Below are 21,537 nucleotides of genomic sequence, written 5' to 3' on the forward strand. Positions count from 1 at the left end.
GAACTCCCATATGACCCAATAATTCTACTCCTAGGAATATATCAAAAGAATTGAAAGCAGGGGACTCAAACAGATATTTGTATACCAGTGTTCATAGCATTATTACTCACAGTAGCCAAAAGGTAAAAAGGACCCATGTCTGTCAACAGATGAATGGATAAACAAAATGTGATATGGATAGATAGATAGCTATGATGAATATTATTAAGCCATTAAAAAGATATAAACTGGGGGCACATAAGCATGTAGATGGTCCTCTGAGCCATGGGAATGGCTGACAGAGTAGGGAGAGAAGAGCACCCAGCCCCAACCCTGCAGAACATCAGAGCCTATGAAGGCATAGGCTGAAGATGAGGAAAAACTTGAGTGTGGTATCATGGAAGACAAGACAGACTAGAGACCTTACTCCTGACGTCTAGCGTCTCACTGCCCAGTGACTTGGGGTCACTTCAGTGGCTGCTTAATTCTTGTCCTGTGAGAGGGCATCATTCACCAGATAATACTTCTGTTCATAAACAATATTTTATTTTTATTTATTTATTTTTTTTTGCGGTACGCAGGCCTCTCACTGTTGTGGCCTCTCCTGTTGCGGAGCACAGGCTCCGGACGCGCAGGCTCAGCGGCCATGGCTCACGGGCCCAGCTGCTCCGCGGCATGTGGGATCTTCCCGGACCGGGGCACGAACCCGTGTCCCCTGCATCGGCAGGCGGACTCTCAACCACTGCGCCACCAGGGAAGCCCCGTAAACAGTATTTTAAACAGCACACTTTATTGTCAGAAATTGTGCAAAATATTTAATATAGGATGCATAAGGACATGATCAAACAAAAAACAAATCTTGACTTAGCTGGGAGAGACGTTTTTCAAAAAAATTTTGCAAGGGGGCGTAGAGGGACTATTGTGATAAGGAAGGAGGGAGGACAATTGCAACAGGGAGAACCTGCAGGGGTCTCCAGGGTCATGCAAATACAGGGTTTTTTTGTTTGCTTTTTGGTCTTATTTTAATAGAGAGGCACGAACAGGGCTGGAAAGAACCAAATGTGGGAAATTTGAATGAAAGGGTGGCACGATCAGACTGTAGATCAGAGAATATTTTATGCTGAGCCCAGTCTGTTCTCTGTATGCTGGCTCAGGCTGATGGTGGGCCAAAGTTCAGGGGCTTGGAGGGAGGAAAGCAGCTCAACCGAAGTTTGGTTAACAAGCATTTCGATCCAGTTGATCAGTGGGAATGAGCAGTTCAGTTCATCATTTATGAGGCAAAGAATGGGAATTTGCGGGGGTCTATGTGTAGCTTTGTCATAGGTTAAACAGGGGGCATCTGAGGCTTATTTAAATCATATGGGAAAGAGTGGTTCTTTGCAATAAGCTCTCTTCCAGATCACAAAATCTGGGAAATTCCTTTAATTAGCCCTGTTTTCCAGGAGCAAAGGGCTCAGGCAAAATTCGGCATTGTCACTGTGTGCTGGGATGTGAGTTCCATGCCCCCAGTCGGGGTGACACCCTGGGCCTCTCAGTTGGCATAGATATTCCTCTCCAGGGACTTACAGATTACCCCTTGCTGTAAGCCCCCTTTCCCGAGTGTTTATTTAAGTCTTTTGATTCCTTCCTTGAATGAGTGTCCATGCCTGACTTACCAGGAGTCTGTTTTATTCTCAAGAATGCATCCAAAACAGGCTCAGAACCTCTGCTTGCAAACCACCACAGCCGAAGTGCAGTCCTGAGGTCGAAGGATTACCCCTTGGAAATCTGCATCCCATGGGCTGAATTCAGCTCACAGAAGCGCTTTGGCCCAAAGGGTGTTTTGCTTTGATTTTTAAACTTGAATTGGATGCCAATATTAAAAATCAGGATATTGAATCTAAAAATCTAGATTGCCACCTTCTCTAGAAAAATGGATTGCTCTAGCAATCCTGGCCTACATTTCTATTGTATGCCTCCTATACTATTGAACAAAATTCCTGACAATAAAGTATGCCATTGAGAAAGTTCCATTTATGGATCCCAGTATTACTTTGGGTGCTGTTGCTTTTATATGGCCCTCCATCTCCTGTTTACCACTGTTCCTCAGAGCCTATTCAGTCATTTAGCTTATCCCTCTGTGTTTAAGTGTTTCCATTTCCAACTATCAGTTATCACCTTCAGTATCAGAACAGCTAGTCAAAGAGGTTTTAGTTTCAGAGAATATGTTAATTAAGGGATCATTGAGGAAAATTGCTTACTATTTACATCTGGTTGCCGGACCACATAATAATATGTATCCTTAAATACACAACAGACCTACTTCACTGGACGTTTCACTTGACTATACAACACACTCTCTACACAGTTAATTCGTGTTCACAAACTGTGAAGTCGTGTGATATGTATTCTTATGAAACCTTGTACATATGTAATTAAATTTGACTTTCTCCTGGTAATCTGTCTCACGTCAATTTAATTCTCAGACCAGCCAGAAGAACTTAGAAAGATAGAGGTTTTCTTTCCTCCTCTATAGCCTCTATAGCCAGTGGGGGGAATTATGTCTTTTCCATGATTTTAGGCCCAGCCAGCCCTTGAAGAAGGATCCAGAGTTACAGCAGCCAACATCTTTCATTATTATAATGTCTTCCCTACTTTGCAGTTTCCTGAATGAGGCCTGAAATCTTGATACCCACAGATATTATATGACAAAAAATAAGTGCATCAGTTTTCCGGTGACATTTAGTATTCCTGGTCTCTGCTTCTCATCTCATTGACCTGGTAAGTGTCTCCCGATCTCTTAATCACAAGGCCCCTTCTCCACCACTGCCTCAGAGAGACGTTTTATAGACATCCTGTCTCTGATCTCGCCTCCTGGGAGCAGGCCTAGAAATGACAGTCAATTCATTTGGCTAACTGGTATATTGCTGTCTCTCTACTTTGCTTCTCAACGTCCATCCAACCACAGTGTTCGTGCTCTGGCTGCCTCTTCCAGGCACTTACACAAGCGAGTGACCAACCGCTGACCAGATCGCAAAAGATAACAATTAGATTGTGTCTCTGTTCATGGGCTGAGCTGTACTACAGAGGTTGTGGAGCTGCCTTCTGCCAGATCCTGGCTTATAAATGTACAGGAAGTACAGCTGACCGTGCCAAGTGTTCAAAGCCTGGGCAATGTCAGTCCTTTGGGTGCTGACTAGGGTCTTTCTCAGCACTTACAGAGCCCCCGTCTGCCTCCATCTTGGTGCCTACAGGAAATTTGTCTTTGGCTATGCAAGCATTTATGTGGCATGAATTCTGAGACCCCAGGAAATCCCACCTATCTACTCCCTAACTTATTCTGCCATGCCTGAAATCGCTTTAATCACCAACACTTCCATTGATCAATTAGAGTCAAAGTTATAAAAACTCTAGGAACCGTTAAATTTTGTAAATGTAAATTCTTTATTGAAGCACAGCATACATACATAAAAGTACACAAATCATAGGTAGAAATGAACCACTCATGTAGTGAATGCCAGGGTCAAAAAACATTTCCCCCAGAAGCCCCGTCCCGCCACGGCCTCGTGCCCCCTTCCAGTCACCTCCTCTATACCCATCAGGGAAATCATTATCCTGACTTGTTGCAGATAGATTACTTTTCCTTTTGTCTTTTATATGAATAAGATTGTGTCATATGTATTCTTTTGCATATACAATGCTTCTTTTGGTCAGCCTTACATTGATGAGATTCATCTGTGCTAATGCATGTAGTTGTAGTTTGTCTGTTTTTATTGCTGTATAGTATTCCATTGTGTGAATAAGTCGTAATTTATTTAACTATTCTAATGCTGCTGAACATTTGGGTTGCTTCCAGTTTTTGACTTATAAATAGTGCTAGTGCTTTCTAATTCAGGTCTTTTGATGAATATATGTTCACTTTTCTGTTGAAGGTATTCTGAGGAGTGGAATATATGAGACATAGAATATACCCACATTCAGCATTAGCAGATACTACTGATTTACACTCCCATCAGCAGTATATAATAGTTATAGTCATACGACACCTCCATCAGCACTAATTCTGTCTTTTCCAGTTAGCCATTCTCGTAGGTGTGTAATGGTGTGCACTGTGTTCTTAATTTTCATTTCTCTGATAACTAGTGAAGACAAGCCCTTTGTTTTATGTGCATTGGCTATTTGGACATCTTTTTTGTGAACTGCCTATTCAAGTCTTTAGCGAATTTTTCTATTGGGTTTCTGCCTTTTACTTATTTTTAAAGTTCTTCATATAATCTGACAATTTGATAAATGTGTCTACTGTAATATTTTCTCCCACTCTGTGACTTAAATATTTTTCTTTTTTTTTGGCCACAATGCATGGCATGTGGGATCTTAGTTCCCTGACCAGGCATCGAACCCGTGTCCCCTGCAGTGGAAGCATGGAGTCCTAACCACTGGACCACCAGGGAATTCCCCTTAACTTTTCATTTTTTAATAAAGTCTTTTAAATGAACCGAAGTTGGTAATTTATTTTTGTCCTTTATGGTTAGCCTTTTGTGTGTCCTATCTGAGAGAATTTCTCCTGCCCTAATGAAGAGATCATGGAATATCATGAAGAGGTTTTCCTGTGTTTTCTTTGAAGGTGACTAACGTGTATGGTGTGAATCAAGTTAGCAATTGAGGTGTTTTGTTTTTTTTTTTAACCGTAATATTAAATTGGCTCAGAACTATTTATTGAGAAGTTCATACTTAAACCTATGCCATTAATGATAGGATTATATAAGTGTGGATCTGTTTCTAGGCCATACTCAAGAAGAAGTTAATTTTTAAACTAAATCACAAGAATTCCCTCAAGAAATGCTACTTTCCTCAAGTAGCATTTATTATATTCTTATTATGAACTATACATCATTCTAGGCATTTTAGCTGCATTGTTTCATTTTAAACCTCATAACCCACTATGAGATAGTTATTACTATTATCTCCATTTTATAGTTGAGGAAATAAAAACTTACTCAATTAAAAACTTGCCCATGATCTCCTAGCTAGTAAGTGACAGAGACCTAACTTGATTGTGGGTCAGGCTGATTTTGAAGTGAAGTTCTTTATTATGCTGTTTCCCAGAGCAGCATTTTTTTTCTGGGGGTGGGGGGAAGGGTGGCAGGGAATAAGGGTGTGTGTGTGAGAGGAGGGTGATGGCGTGGAGTGGGGACCAACTTCCCTCACCCCCACCACATACCTATCGTAGTATTTTGTTGCTTTATTTGAGTTATATAACATTGGTGTCCATGTAAATTTTCACATTCATTAAAATAGAACATTTTATAGATTGGGAACCATAGGTTCATGCCATTTACCAGGCACTTCATATATGATAGAATATTTTATTGTTTTTTTTTTATATATATTTGTTCTTTCTTACTAATCAGCCTTTGAGAGTAAGGAGTGACTTTTACACATTTGTAACCCTGATGATTATGACAGCTCTCTGTCCAGAGCAGGCCCCTAATAAATATTTGCAGTTTTTATAGTTGTTGAGCTGTAATTGCTAACTTGATATTTCCTGATCAGGTAGGTTGTCTATCCTGTATTAATTGTTTTTAGTTCAGATCATGTGATCTATCCCTAACATATATTTTCTATTTTCTCTCTTGCAATAACTGCTGCCTCAAAGGGAGAAATGCAAATCTTTGGCTGAATGATCTGGTAGCAACAGATCTGAAATTCTTAAAATGTTAGAACCAGAAGCTATTTCTCACACAGTTGATGAGTTAAAAAGAGAGAGAGAAAGAAAGAATTTGGGGCTTCCCGGTGGCACAGTGGTTAAGAATCTGCCTGCCAATGCCAGGGGACACGGGTTCAAGCCCTTGCCTGGGAAGATCCCACATGCCGCAGAGCAACGAAGCCCGTGCACCACAACTACTGAGCCTGCGCTCTTGAGCCTGCGAACCACAACTGCTGAGCCCGTGTGCCACAACTACTGAAGCCCACGTGCCTAGAGCCCGTGCTCCACAACAAGAGAAGCCACTGCAATGAGAAGTCCGTGCACCGCAAGGAAGAGTAGCCCCCGCTAGCCTCAACTGGAGAAAGCCCGCACACAGCAAACGAAGACTCAATGCAGCCAAAAATAAAAACAAATATGTAAATTTAAAAAGAAAGAATTTGACAGAGAGAGAGGCACAGAGAGAAAACAGGGTCTTGTAGAGAATCAAGTATTCCCAGTTTCTAGACCCTCACCAGGCCTGTGGCTCTGAGTTCTGTGCTTCTATTTCTTACGTGCAACATGGGGCTAATAACACTGCATGCAGCACAGGCTTGTTGTAAGAGGAAAATGAAGCAACAGACAAAATATGTTAAGAATGGTAGAAAATGCTATTAAAGGTCACATATTGGTAGAAAGGAAACGAATACCAGGTACAAGTGTGTTTGGTTTTATCAATAATAAATAAAAGAACAGAATAGATATTTTAGATATTTACTAAAAAAGGAACTGCTTGACAAAATAATTCAATATAGTATAATGTTAAATCGTGAGGCTTCCTACTGCTTTAAATATTTTAATAAACGTTTTTACTGAAGTTTAATCTGATTGCATTTTGAAATAATTGAATTTACAATAATTTAACTTACAGAGTTTTAAAGATCATATTTACTGCATTGGGTAAAGCAGGTTGTATCTGTAATTTACTGTCAGGGATAGAAGGAGGGCTTGAACTGGTAGATATTGTTATCTACTGTTTGGTGCAAAAGATGTAAAAATGAGTGTTATGTACTAAGGTTTTCACTAAAATGAGCCCGCTGTGAAAGTCAGTGGCGTGCCAGTTCAATTCAACAAATATTTAATTAGCGCTTTTGATTTCCAGGGAACCGTGTTGGGTACCGAGGAGGAGGCAAAGATGAATAGCATCAGCCGGAGGGAGACACGACACGAACCCAGTAACTAGGCTGTAAAGCAGAATGGGGCATCATAATTTAGAAAAGGTAAAACGCAGGGAGAACCCGGCAGAGCTTAAAATAATTTAACTTTTCCTGCCTGCATTTTTTTTCTTTCCTTCTTTCTTTTTCTTTTCTTTCTTTCTTTTTTTGTTTTAGTAACTATTGTGGATCTCTTTTCACCTGTGCCAAGTCACTTGTCTGCAGAGGATTCGCGACCCTGTGAAATCGCTCCTATTCCCTCTTCAGCCTCTCCTCGCATCTTCGATGAGCTCCTCTGCCACCAGCACTGCATTTGGAATGGCATCTACTGTGTGGGTGGTGAAGCGATGGAAAGCTATTTCTGTTCTAATTATGAGAACTGTTTTATTGGGAGGAGTGGGGCAGAGGGAGGAGAGGCAGATCGGAGACTGAGACGCTCAGCAAGGTTGCTCCGAGGAGGCGTTTCTAAGGTTACTAGAAAGAGGACGGCAAGTGATATCCAGGCAGGGTTTTTTCTAAAACGAAATAAAATTTCAAACGAGGGGCGTGGGCTCAGTATGAGCTGTGCCACACGAGATTAAATGTTGGGCTTCCCAGAGGGTAATGGAAGAAGGCCCAGGAAAAAACCGAGCGCGGCGACTTCGGTAAAGCTGGGAGCCTCCACCTTCCCTTCCGGCCCTGTTCTCCTGCGGCCTTTGTTTCCCGGGGCTGTTTTGGCTGTAACACAAAGTCGGCGCGCCCAGGAACGGTGTGATTTAAGTGAGACGCGCGGCCGAGCCGGACCGGAAGCAGCGCAGAGCTGGGACCCGTAGGGAGAGGCGGGGAGCGGGCGGCGGCGGCGGCCGTTGTGGCTCTGGCAGTAGCGGCGACTGTGGTGAGGCTACGCAGCCGGGGCGACGGGTCTGGTGCCGCAACAGCTCGCTCAGGCCGTGGGTCGTCGCTGCAGACGCGGGCAGAGGAGGGAACAACGACTCAGCGGGAGCACTTGGCAGAGGAGGGGAAGGGGTGTGTGAGAAGGGCCTTGAGTGCTTGGGGTCGGGGAGAAAGATCTCGAAACTTGTTTCTCATATGCTACTAGTTGATTTTTGTTGTTTTTTTTTTTTTTTGATGGCAGATTCAGAAGACACCCCGCGTCTCCCTTCTCGAATTTCTCTTGGTTCTTGTCAGTTGATTCGTAGCCTGAAGTGAGTGAGAACTTTTTAATGCAACTACTGAATTCAGATGGGTATGGGATGGACGAGAAAAAAACGAGACGGGGGCAACAAGGGTAGGAGGTGGTGTCCCAGGGTGTAGGAACATCATGACGGTAATAGTAGTTAAAATTGGGAGGGTTGTACTTTACCAGACGTTGTTCTAAAACCCTTTATACGCGGTAACTCATTTAATGCCCAGTTCTGTGAGACCGGTACTTTCTTTCATTAGCCTCCCTTTATGGAGGGGGAAACAGGCTCCTAGAGGTTAAGGAGCATGCCCAAAGAAAGACAGGAAACGTGCAGAGCCAGGGTTTGCATTCTGTCAGGCTGACCCCAGAACTTATCTCTAAGCTCCCCACAGTGGTTGTCCCCCATCAGAATGTGAAGAAAGTGAGGACATAAGACAAGGTTTGAGAGGCTGGTATGGTTTGAACAGATGTGATAAAACAGCGGAAGCAAGGAGTTAACATGATAAAAAGGTGTGGATCCAGGTGTGACTTAGTGAGAGTAGAGTTGAAAGTGGCCTAAACCTTCGCCTCTCTCGAAGGGCCCGCCTCTCTCGAATTCTGTGGGGCAGGGAAGAGAGATATGCACCCATACACGTAAGTTTGAAAATGGAATTATGAAGATCACAGACTCATAGGATTTAAAGATTGTTTGATGTAGCCACCTTATTTAGCAGATATAGTCAAATAATCCATCCATCCGCCATTAATGTATATCCCAAATTCTATCCCAAATGCTGAAACCAGGAGCTGCTTTCTAACACAACTGAGTGACAATTGAGATCTTTCAGTATTTCTAAGAATTTTGATTTAAAAATGAATAGAAACAAGATAAAGTTATCTAGAACAAAGGACAAGGTGGTTTACCTTGAAGAAACTGTTTCAAAGAAAAAGGAAATCTTGAAAGAAGATAGGAAAATTTTTATCAGTTGATTGTACTGTTCACAAATCCATTAAGTCTAATGGAATACAGTAATCAAAATGTTAGCATATTCCAGAGAGTCAGTTTGTAGTAGTTGAGATCATGGGCTTAAGAATCAAGTAGATCTGCTTAGCCACGTATTTGCTCTGTGTAATTGATTTACTTAACTTTGTCCTTGATTTATCTCTAAAATGAAGGTAGTAGTTCCTAACTTGCAGAATTAGAAGCAGTGTTTGTAAAGAACCTAGCATAATGTCTGGAACAAAGTTGATAAATACCAGCAACCATTATTACTCTGAATCAAATAAAAGTAAAGCATTGCTGAACCTTGTATGCAGTGACATGGCAGCTTCTAGACCTGGTTTTACATGGAAAGGTTAAAGAGTAATCTCCCTTGTTGGTAATTAAAGTGAAAAACATTGATTCATTTTCTGAAGGGTAAGTTTGTTACTTCAAAGTGATTGAAAGTTTTAGATGGCTAGATAACCCCTGATATGCCCACCACAATCCTTTAAAACTACTGTGGCTTTTAAAGATAACTTATTTTTGAACTATTCTGTTTCCTGAACTGTGGGCAATTTAAGTTCTAAGTAACTGACTATACTCCTTTACAGATGCATGGTCATGGAGGCTATGACTCTGATTTTAGTGATGATGAACACTGTGGAGAATCTAGCAAAAGGAAAAAAAAGTAAGTAATTTTTTATTGATCTCTGCTTCCGATCCTTTCTAAATTGAGATGAGGTATAAATAATATTTAAAGTTTTGGCATTGTGTTTACATGTGAAGACAGCGATGCTCTACTGAATGAATTTTTGTTTATTAAACTATAATGAATTGACTCAAAAATTTGAGAACAGGGCTTCCCTGGTGGCGCAGTGGTTGGGAGTCCGCCTGCCGATGCATGGGACGCGGGTTCGTGCCCCGGTCCGGGAAGATCCCACATGCCGCGGAGCGGCTGGGCCCGTGAGCCATGGCCGCTGAGCCTGCGCGTCCGGAGCCTCTGCTTCGCAACGGGAGAGGCCACAATAGTGAGAGGCCCGCGTACGGCAAAAAAAAAAAAAAAAAATTTGAGAACAGTTATGTAAAAGATAAGAAAGTAATGTTTATGCTGTGAAGGGATTTATGGAAAGGGAAGCATAAGGAAAAAAAGGAAATCAGTTAAAGTTCTTAGATTTCTCTGTTGCATCTATTTTTCATTCAACTGTCAAGGACTCTACTTGCAACTGTCATAGCTAAGAAGGGGCTTGGTTGGTTGTCCCTTTGCTAGTACTTGACTGCAAAATGAGGATACTGTGGAGGATGAGATTGTGATGCAGCACAATTCTTAGGATTTTGTGAATGAGCAGACTAAGTGGCCAGAGGAAGGAGTTCATGGAAGTCTTTATTTAATGGAAGAGGTAAGAACTCTTAGCAGATAAAGCCTGAACCTTACAAAGGAGGCCAGATCTTGGTGGAGTAGCTGTGTTTAGGGAGGGGCATTGTTTTCAGCCTTCAGTGCTTAGAAACTTGATTTTATCCATTAACTTAGGAGTGGTTGACTGATTCATATTAACCAAACTTATAAAAATTGGTTTATTATTTGACACTGAAAACAATATATAAGCATACTAATTGGGGCTGAACATTTTTATTGGGTACTCAGTCTTCATGGATAACCAAAAGAATAGAAATAATTATATAATGAATTACATTTTTATGTAATAAAATGAAATTAAAATGCTTTACATTTTCAAGGTTTTTCATTCAAAAATATTACTTTGTAAGAATAGAATTTGAGCCAATCTAGTTGGATAGTCTTGTGTGCTCTAGGATTATATCTATTTAAGTAACTAGGGCTGATCACCTAAAGTCTATATCATCTATAATCAGCCCTTCTTTTTCCGTTATCAGTTACTGAAAGCTTTGTTATCTCTACTTTGCAAACAAGGAAATTGTGGCACAAAAAGATTAAGTAATTTAAGATAAAGATAATGAATGACAGAGCCAAAATTTGAACCAAGGACCCCAGGTGGTGTGACACCAGAACCCATGCATTTGTTAGTCTCGTCTTCTCCATTTTATAGGTATTAAATAAAGTCAAGATATTAATTAAGCTGTTAAAGGAGATGTAAAATATCTCATTGAAGATCAGTGAGTCTTTAAGAGTTGAATTCTTTGAAACGTGTTCCAATTATGAAAATAATAAAGAAATCGGAAACACTGAGAAAAATGAACTCTTCTAATAATTTTTCTTCTTAACAAACCAGGACAGTTGAAGATGATGTACTGCTCAAAAAGCCATTTCAGAAAGAAAAACATGGAAAGGTGGTCCATAAGCAAGTTGCAGCAGAATTGCTGGATAGGTATGGTACTTCAATGTACATTACTTTTTTTTGGTTCGAGATGTTGGTGATTTGATTATATTAATTAAATATAGACATTTGAATTTGCTTGAAATAAAATTTTTCTTAACAGGGAAGAAGCAAGAAATAGAAGGTTTCATCTCATAGCTATGGATGCTGTATCCTTTTATATTTCTAGATTTTGTGACTAATACAACTTTTTAAATCTATTTTATTTCATAAAATCTTGTGAAGTCAGATAGACATAAATTTTATATTTAAAGATAAATGTTTATTGATATGGAATTTTGCCATATATACTTCTGAGTACAATTCTCTTTTACTAATATATAAGAAAGATTTAGATGCAAAAAATAATAAAAAACATATTACTAATCTTCTATAAATAGGTTTACAAAGTCCATGTACTTGCAGATATTTTTTCCAATCCATTTTTGTCAAGCTGTCAATACTTCTCATTTTTATACTATTATCTTCAGTCTCATTTTAACTCTTACTCTTTTCCTACCTGGTTCTTGGCTATTTAATGTCTTTGTAAAACTGTGTTTAATAATAGGTCTGTTTGATCATTAGGGAAATGCAAATCAAAACCACAATGAGGTATCACCTCGCACTGGTCAGAATGGCCATCATCAAAAAATCTACAGACAATAAATGCTGGAGAGAGTGTGGAGAAAAGGGAACCCTCTTGCACTGTTGGTGGGAATGTAAATTAATACAGCCACCATGGAGGTTCCTTAAAAAACTAAAAATAGAATTACCATATGACCCAGCAATCCCACTACTGGGCATATGCCCTGAGAAAACCATAATTCAAAAAGTCATGTACCACAATGTTCATTGCAGCACTATTTACAATAGCCAGGACATGGAAGCAACCTAAGTGTCCATTGACAGATGAATGGCTAAAGAAGATGGTCCCATATATACAATGGAATATTACTCAGCCATAAAAAGAAATGAAATTGAGTTATTTGTAGTGAGGTGGATGGACCTAGAGTCCATCATCCAGAGTGAAGTAAGAAAGAGAAAAATACTGTATGCTAACACATATATATGGAATCTAAAAAAAAAAGGTTCTGATGAATGTAAGGGCAGGACAGGAATAAAGACACAGACTAGAGAATGGACTTGAGGACACGAGGAGGGGGAATGGTAAGCTGGAACGAAGTGAGAGAGTGTCATGGACATATATACACTACCAAGTGTAAAATAGGTAGCTAGTGGGAAGCAGCCTCAGCCCAGGGAGATCAGCTCGGGGCTTTGTGACCACCTAGAGGAGTGGGATAGGGAGGGCGGGAGGGAGACGCAAGAGGGAAGAGATATGGGGATATATGTATACATATAGCTTATTCACTTTGTTATATAGGAGAAACTAACACAGCATTGTAAAGCGATTATATTCCAATAAAGATGTTAGAAAAAATAAAAATGAAAAAAAAATAATAGGTCTGTTTGTGGACTGTCTCAGGCCTACTGTGGCTTCAGCTTTCAGGCATGAATTGGGGCTGTCTTTAAGTTATACCTTGTTTCCCTGTGATAGCCATCTCTCAGCTTAACTTTTTGGTAAGACTGTGGCTTATTACATAAGCCGCTACCACTGGCCATCCATATTACTGTTGGGAATATTGGAGAGTGAAAGTATTTCTGGGTATTTATTACTGCAGTCAGGATAGGGAGAAGGAGACGACGTCAATTAGATATACCCACTATCCTGTAGTCACCACTTTCACTTTATTGTTCCTGATCCTTTTCTTTAAGTTATAGAAGTTCTCTTGTCACCAATTTATTTATTCCTCTTATCTCCTAACCCAATAGCTTAGCTTTCCCATGGATCTCATCTGCCACTGCTCCTTTAGTATTTCAACATCTGCTCCTCCTTCTATCACACCACTCAGTTGGGGGTGTTGGGGCATCTAGTTACAGCCTGGTGAGGGTGAAAGTCTAGATCCCCTTTTCTTGCATGGCTGGAGGTGGGGCCATAGATTTTCTGGAGTGTTTGGCTGGAATAGAGTAGTTACTGCCTAAAAGTTATCTTTCCTGTTAGGCTGCCTCTCTCCTGATTATTTTGTTACAGGGAACAGACTTTTGTTGGCACTTCTTTTGTCTGTGCTTGTTGGTATTTCCAGCTATCCAGCTTCTTCACCTCCAAGTCTGGCATTTATTAAGCAAAAAGAAAACCTGGGGAACTCAGCACCATGTCATACCATGGGTCCTGAGGTCCGTAGCTGGTCTGCCTTCTTCTCTCTACCTTTCAGAGTCTTCTTATGTTTGTTTTATATATAATTTCCAAGGTTTTTAGTTCTCAGTGGGAGGAATAGGGAGAAGTGCAGTTGACCCTTGAACAACACAGGGTTTGAACTGTGAGGGTCCACTTATACAAGGATTTTTATTTTACTATATTACTTGTGTAAATATGGGTATTTATTTTACTGTAGTACTAATGATCTGCAGTTGGTTGAATCTATAGATGCAGAGGGCTGATTATACATTATGTGCAGGTTTTGGACAATGAGGAGGGTGGGTGTTCTTTCCACCCTGTTCAGGGATCAACTGTACATCTTTGCTGCATCTTCCAGGAAGCAAAGTCCCACCTACCACCTGCTTTTGTAAATAAAAGTTTTATTGGAACACAGCTGTGCTCATTCATTTAGGTGTTATCTGTGCCTACTTCCATGCTAAAGTGGCAGAGTCGAGTAGTTTTAACAGAGACCGTATGGCCTGCGTATTTACTATTTACAGGAAAAGTTTGCTGACTTGAGCTCTTGAAAGATTTAAGTGACTTGCCAGTGTCACATGACCAGTTTGTGGTAGACCAAGAGCTAGAATACAGATCTCTGGGTATCTGGCTTTTTCTCTTTTTTCTTTTCTGAAATGTTAATTGCTTTCTTGCTCATTTCAGAATTATGTTTTGATTCACTATTCTGCTGGAACACATTGTGATCAATTAAATAACTGTTTGTCTTTAATATAATAGGCTGTAGTCACAGACAATATTATGTCAGTTCTGTTATGTGTGGGTTCCGCTCTAGAGAGAGTACCATGGAGCTTTTTAAAACAAGTAAAATGCTCATGTGTCTCGTTGTATTGCACTGAAAACATGACTGTAGCTTCATGTGATCTCTTATATTTACTTCTTTTTGAAAGCCTCTTGTTAGGATTTAATATAATAAAGTTACATCTTCTATTTTGGAGGCTTTATTGTTACTGAAATAGCTAAATTATATTTTATAATGAAGGAAAATTCTACTCCTCACCTTTAACTTTGGAAACTATAATTTGTTATAGTTATAGGAAACTATAATTTATAGTTATAGGAATAACTATAATATATAGTTATAGGAAACTATAATTTGAAACTATAAAATGAGTGGTGGTGTGAGGCTGTATATAGGAAGCTGTCCTTCTCTCCAGAGAGTTATTGCTTGAAAATGTTCAAAACAATATAGAGTATTCAGTAGGAAGTGAAAGCCCCTCTACTGTACCGTGTTCACTCTTAACAGTTTAATATTTACCCTTTTAGATCTTTTTTTAATTTATAAGCATGTATAGTATATATTTGTATATTTTTAAAAAACTAAATAGACTCATACTATGTTTTTTTTCCCTACTCACTAATATGTCATTGACACCCAACTACTGAGCAAATAAAATCCTTAATTTTTTGCATTTCAGTATCAAAGGCATACAAAGTTTGTAAATGACTATATTTTATACTATGGTGGCAAAAAAGAAGACTTCAGGCGATTGGGGTAAGTGTCATAAAGTTTATTTTACATAATGGGAGGTAGGTATGGGTATCTTTGAAGACTCACAGCTACTATATCTTCTGATTCTGTCATGTTCTCCTGCTTTCCATTCCAGTTTTGTTGTTATAAGGTGGAGAGGCCATTCGAAGCTTCTAGCTAAGCAACTCATCATGAACCCCATTTCTCTGGCAACAGGCCTCAGGCAGCCTGCTGATTCTGGCAATAACAGGGTTGTGTGAGGAATACTCACGTGCCTGATTATGCAGTGATTTTTTTTCCCCCCCACAAGAATCTTTGAAATAATGAACTCTTTAGACCTCAGGTTTGGGATTGCTTTTTAAAAGATAGGACAAACAAGAGACCTCACTCTAATATTTCCCACACATGAAATTCCTTCTTATATCTGAGGCTCTTCTGTCAGAGCCTCTTGGTTTTGTGTGGGTTTTTTTCTCTTTACTTAACGATTTTCCGAGTTGATAGTGCCCTAAAAAACTTCATACCAGCTCATCAGCCCCAAACTTAACTCTCCTCTGAATTTAGCCTGTATTTCTCAACAATCCCTTCTTCTGTCCCCAATCTGTTACCATCTTGAAAAATCATCTCCTTCAATTCTCTTCCTTACTCAGTCTTCCTAGGAAGATGTAGTAAAATGAGGTGTGAAAAAATTTTTTATATATTTTTAAAATTAGATCACAATAGGATGGTGTTACTTATTTTAGATTCTGAAACTTATTTTCATTCATCTTCCTTATCCATTTAGTGTTCATTCAGATTTCTCATCCTAGTTTTGGTAATTTAGCACCCTTTATATAATTGAACCAGCTCTAGAGATGGGTGGATTCCTTATCCATTTGTTTCTGTAGCAGCACTCTTTATAACTGCCTTTTGAAAATACTGAAATACTTTTTATAAATATACATACATACGTACATATAAAACTATCTTTGTGTATCTTATTTTTACTCAGGTGCTCAAAAATCTCACACACTGTTTAACTTAAGTTTGACTAATTTTGTTTTCATATTGAATTTAAAATTGTTTTATTTCAGGGAGAATGACAAGATAGACATGGATATTATACGAGAAAATCACAGATTCCTATGGAATGAGGAGGATGAAATGGACATGAATTGGTAATTGTACCCGTGTGAGACATAATGCATCAAATGCTATAGTCCTATCTCTCCTGCTCCCTGAGTGTTTTCTTGTTTTGTCACCTGTCCAAAGCATTTGGCCCCTGCATGGAGCAGTTCTGAATCGAGAACATAAAACCGTGCCTCAGATTATTGAATCTGGTTTGATTCTTTTGGTAATTTTTAACAATTTTAACTGACTTCTTTTTTTTTAAATATAATAGTGTTTGTTTATTTTTACTTGTTGACAGTTTGCTTTATTTATTTATTTATGGCTGTGTTGGGTCTTCGTTTCTGTGCGAGGGCTTTCTCTAGTTGTGGCAAGTGGGGGCCACTCTTCATCGCGGTGCGCGGGCCTCTCACTATCGCGGCCTCTCTCGTTGCGGAGCACAGGCTCCAGATGCGCAGGCTCCAGATGCGCAGGCTCCAGACGCGCAGGCTCCAGATGCGCAGGCTCAGTAATTGTGGCTCACGGGCCCAGTTGCTCTGCTGCATGTGGGATCTTCCCAGACCAGGGCTCGAACCCGTGTCCCCTTCATTGGCAGGCAGATTCTCAACCACTGCACCACCAGGGAAGCCCTAACTGACTTCTTATTGCTTGACTTTGTCTTTAAAAAATAATCTATAAAATTTTTACAGTATTATTTGTTGTCTAGTAGTACGCTTCTTTTTAAATTTTAAAAATATTTTGGGAAAACGTAAAACGGTTTTAAAAATTCAAACATTACAGAGGGTAAAAAGTGAAGAGTCAGTCTCCTTCTCATCTTTGACTATTAGTCTTCCAGCTTCCCTCCCTAGAGACCCACTAATAGTTAATATTCAGATATTCTATGCACATGTAAGTAATGACCTTTTTTAAAACATTAATGTTTATATCATATGCGTTATTTATTTGACATTGCCTCCAAGTAGCAAACAGTGGTTGAATTTCTAAATATGTAAGATTTATATTTTTTTAATGAATCTAGGGAGAAGAGACTTGCAAAGAAATACTATGATAAATTATTCAAGGAATACTGCGTAGCAGATCTCACCAGATACAAAGAAAATAAGGTATGCCTTCCAGATATTTATAGAAGAAGGTTCTTATTCACGTATAGTGTTACTTTTTAATATACTATTGTGCCCTGTATTATTCTTTTAAGAATAATTCAATTCTTAGTTGTCCTCCATCTATGAAGTATCAGTTGGACCATTTAACCTCGATAGCTGTGGAATTTACAAAGGGCCCTGAAGTCAAGGGTGACTCTTTGTGAGCTGAGACATGAAAAGTCTAAAATGAAACACAGGTGGCTACTGAATCTTGTTTTATCCTGACTCTAATCCAGAGCCTCTAGTGATTATGATTTGACACTTTGAATGATGTCTTCTTTCACAAATGATGTTTGAAATTGATAGGCTTTTTTTCCCAAATGGATTACCATATAAAGAGGCAGATGCACATCTTCTGTTATGTAAATGTCTATTCTAGTAAAAATAGCTCTTATCAGTGCCAATTAGTAATGGCAAATTTCCCTTCCCGCTTTACATCTTACTTTAATTTTTTTTTTAATTAATTCTATTTATTTTTGGCTGCATTGGGTCTTCGTTGCTGCATGCAGGCTTTCTCTAGTTGTGGCGAGCGGGGGGCTACTCTTCGTTGCAGTGCACAGGCCTCTCATCGTGGTGGCTTCTCTTGTTGCAGAGCATGGGCTCTAGGTGCACGGGCTTCAGTAGTCGCAGCACGCAGGCTCAGTAGTTGCGGCACATGGGCCCTAGAGCACATGGGCTTCAGTAGTTACAGTGTGTGGCCTCAGTAGTTGTGGTGCGCAAGCTCTAGGGCACACGGGCTTCAGTAGTTGTGGCATGTGGGCTCAGTAGTTGTGGCGCACAGGCTGTAGAGCGCAGGCTCGGTAGTTGTGGCGCACGGGCTTAGTTGCTCCGCAGCATGTGGCATATTCCTGGACTAGGGATCGAACCCATGTCCCCTGCATTGGCAGGCGGATTCTTAACCACTGTGCCACCAGGGAAGTCCTATTTTAGTTAATGTTGAAGTGATTTTTAAAAATTAGAAGTAGAGTTGATTTACAATATTGTGTGTTTCAGGTGTATAGCAAAGTGATTTGGTTATATATATTTTTTCCTTTTTTTCGATGCTTTTCCATCATAGGTTATTACAAGATATTAAATATAGTTCCCTGTGCTATCCAGTAAATCCTTGTTGTTTATATTATATATGATAGGTGTATTTGTAATCTCATACTCATAATTTATCCCTCCCCCCATATTCCCCTTTGGTAACCATACATTTGTTTTCTGTGTCTGTTTCTGTTTTATAAATAAGTTCATTTGTACTATTTTTAGATATCCACCTATAAGTGATATCATATACTTGTCTTTCTCTGTTTTACTTAGTATGATCATTTCTGGGTCCATCCATGTTGCTGCAAATGGCATTATTTCATTCTTTTTTATGGCTAAATAATAGTCCATTGTATATATATACCACATCTTTTTTATCCATTCATCTGTCGATGGACACTTAGGTTGCTTCCATGTCTTGGCTATTGTAAATAGTGCTGCTATGAACGTTGGGGTGTGTGTATCTTTTTGAATTAGAGTTTTCGTCTTTTCCAGATACATGCCCAGGGGTGGGATTGCTGGATCATATAGTAACTTTATTTTTAGTTTTTTAAGGAACCTCCATACTCCATACTGTTTTTCCACAGTGACTGCACCAATTTACATTCCCAACAACAGTGTAGGAGGGTTCCCTTTTCTCCACAACCTCTCCAGCATTTATTATTTGTATACTTTTTGATAATAGCCATTCTGACTGGTGTGAGGTGATACCTCATTGTAGTTTTGATTTGCAGTTCTCTAATAACTAGCGGTGTTGAGCATCTTTTCATATGCTTGTTGGCCATCCGGATGTCTACTTTAGAGAAATGTCTATTTAGGTCTTCTGCCCATTTTTTGATTGAGTTTTTTGGGTTTTTTTATATTGAGCTGTGTGAGCTGTTTGTATATTTTGGAAATTAAGCCCTTGTTGGTCTCATCATTTGCAAATATTTTCTCCCATTCCATAGGTTGTCTTTTCATTTTGTTTATGGTTTCCTTTGCTCTGCAAAAGCTTTTAAGTTTAATTAGGTCCCATTTGTTTATTTTTGCTTTTATTTCTTTTGCCTTGTGAGACTGACCTAAGAAAATATTGCTACGATTTATGTCAGAGAATGTTTTGCCTATGTTCTCTTCAAGGAGTTTTATGGTGTCATGTTTTATATTAAAGACTTTAAGCCATTTTTAGTTTATTTTTGTGTATGGTGTTAGAGTGTGTTCTAACTTCATTGATTTACATGTGGCTGTCCAGCTTTCCCAATACCACTTGTTAAAGAGACTGTCTTTTCTCCATTGTATGTTTTTGCCTCCTTTGTCGAAGATTAATTGACCATAGTGTGTGGGTTTATCTCTGGGCGCTCTATGCTATTCCATTGATCTGTATGTCTGTTTTGTGCCAGAACCATGCAGTTTTGATTGCTGTGGCTTTATAGTATTGTCTGAAGTCTGGAAGGGTTATGTCTCCAGCTTTGTTCTTTTTCCTCAGGATTACTTTAGCAATTCTGGGTCTTTTGTGATTACATATAAATTTAAGGATTATTTATTCTAGTTCTGTGAAAAATGTCATGGGTTATTTGATATGGATCACATTAATCTGTAGATTGCTTTGGGTGGTATGGCCATTTTAACTATATTAAGTCTTCCAGTGCAAGAGCATGGTCTATCCTCCAATTTCATTGAATCATCTTCTGTTTCCTTTATCAGTGTTTTATAGTTCTCAGCATATAAGTCTTTCACCTCCTTGATTAGGTTTATTCCTAGATATTTTTCTTTTTTTTGGATGCGATTTTAAATGGGAATTTATTTTACTTTCTCTTTCTGATATTTCATTGTTAGTATGAAGAAATACAGCAGATTTCTGTATATTAATGTTGTATTCTGCTACCTTGCTGAATTCATATATCAGTTTTAGTAGTTTTTGTGCAGAATCTTTAGGGTTTTCTATATATAGGGTGTCATGTCATCTGCACATAATGACAGTTTTACCTTTTCCCTTCCGTTTTGGATACCTTTTATTTTTCTCATCTGACTGTTGTGGCTAGGACTTCCAGTACTATGTTGAGTAGAAGTGGTGAGAGTGGACATCCTTGTCTTGTTCCAGATTTTAGTAGGAAGGCTTTCAGCTTTTCACCATTTAGTATTATGTTGGCTATGTGTTTGTCACAAGTGGCTTTTATTATGTTGAGATATGTTCCCTCTATACCCACTTTGGTGAGAGATTTTAATCATGAATGGATATTGAATTGTACCAAGTGCTTTTTATCTATTGAGATGATCATGTGGTTTTTGTCTTTTGTTGATGTGATATATCAGATTGATTGATTTGCATATGTTGAACTATTCGTGTGACCCTGGAATGAACCCAACTTAATTATGGTGTATGATCCTTTTTATGGGTTGTTGGATTTGGTTTGCTAATATTTGTTGAGGATTTTTGCCTCTATATTCATCAAAGATATTGTCCTGTAATTTTCTTTTTTTTAGTGTCTTTGTCTGGTTTTGGTGTCAGGGTGATGGTGGCTTCATAGGATGGCTTTGGGAGTGTTCCCTCCTCTTCAATCTTTTGGGAGAGTTTGAGAAGGATCAGTATGAGTTCTTCTCACTATGTTTGGTGCAATTCCCCAATGAAGCCATCCAATCCTGGACTTCTGTTTGCAGGGAATTTTTTAAATTACAGATTCTATTTCACTTCTAGTGATAGATCTGTTCAAATCATCTGTTTCTTCTTGATTCCGTTTTTACAGGCTATTTCTAGAAACTTGTCCATTTCTCCTAAGTAGTCCATTTTGTTGGCATATAACTGTTCATAATATCTTATGATTTTTTGTATTTCTGTAGTGTTATTATTTCTCCCTTTCATTTCTTATTTTATTTATTTGGGTCCTCTCTCTTTTCTTCTTGGTGAGCCTGGCCAGAAGTTTGTTGATTTTGTTTATCTGTTCAAAAAACCAGCTCTTGCTATTATTGATTTTTCTGTTGTTTTTTAATCTTTATTTTATTTATTTCTTCTCTGATCTTTATTATTTCCTTCATTCTGATGACTTCAGGTTTTATTTGCTCTTCTTTTTCTAGTTCTTTTAGGTGGTAGGTTAGGTTGTTTATTTGTGAGTTTTCTTGTTTTTTGAGGAAGGCCTGAATCTCTATGAACTTCCCTCTAAGGACTGCTTTTGCTGCATCCCATAGATTTTGTATGGTTGTGTTTTCATTGTTGTTGTCCCAAGATATTTTTTATTTCCTC

General features: G+C 38.9%; 1 protein-coding gene across 13 annotated transcripts in view; it reads left to right on the forward strand.

Annotated features, from left to right (window-relative positions):
* Positions 1 to 21,537, forward strand: part of LOC309971473 (protein FRA10AC1) — a 167,142-nt gene that overhangs the window by 116,300 nt on the left and 29,305 nt on the right. For 8 of the 13 annotated variants that reach the window (XM_082854475.1, XM_082854477.1, XM_082854472.1 and 5 more), the window contains 9 exons: positions 2,621 to 2,739; positions 6,804 to 7,187; positions 7,970 to 8,039; positions 9,590 to 9,666; positions 11,225 to 11,320; positions 11,433 to 11,478; positions 14,996 to 15,072; positions 16,119 to 16,202; positions 17,171 to 17,255. In XM_082854475.1, the coding sequence (XP_082710601.1) occupies positions 9,590 to 9,666; positions 11,225 to 11,320; positions 11,433 to 11,478; positions 14,996 to 15,072; positions 16,119 to 16,202; positions 17,171 to 17,255 (465 nt within the window). In that variant the 5' untranslated portion in view covers positions 2,621 to 2,739; positions 6,804 to 7,187; positions 7,970 to 8,039. The other 5 variants (XM_082854478.1, XM_082854479.1, XM_082854470.1 and 2 more) reach the window with 5 other exon arrangements.

The sequence above is a fragment of the Leucopleurus acutus genome (assembly GCF_964270905.1).
Source record: "Leucopleurus acutus genome assembly, chromosome: 14".
Taxonomy (NCBI): Eukaryota; Metazoa; Chordata; class Mammalia; order Artiodactyla; family Delphinidae; genus Leucopleurus; species Leucopleurus acutus.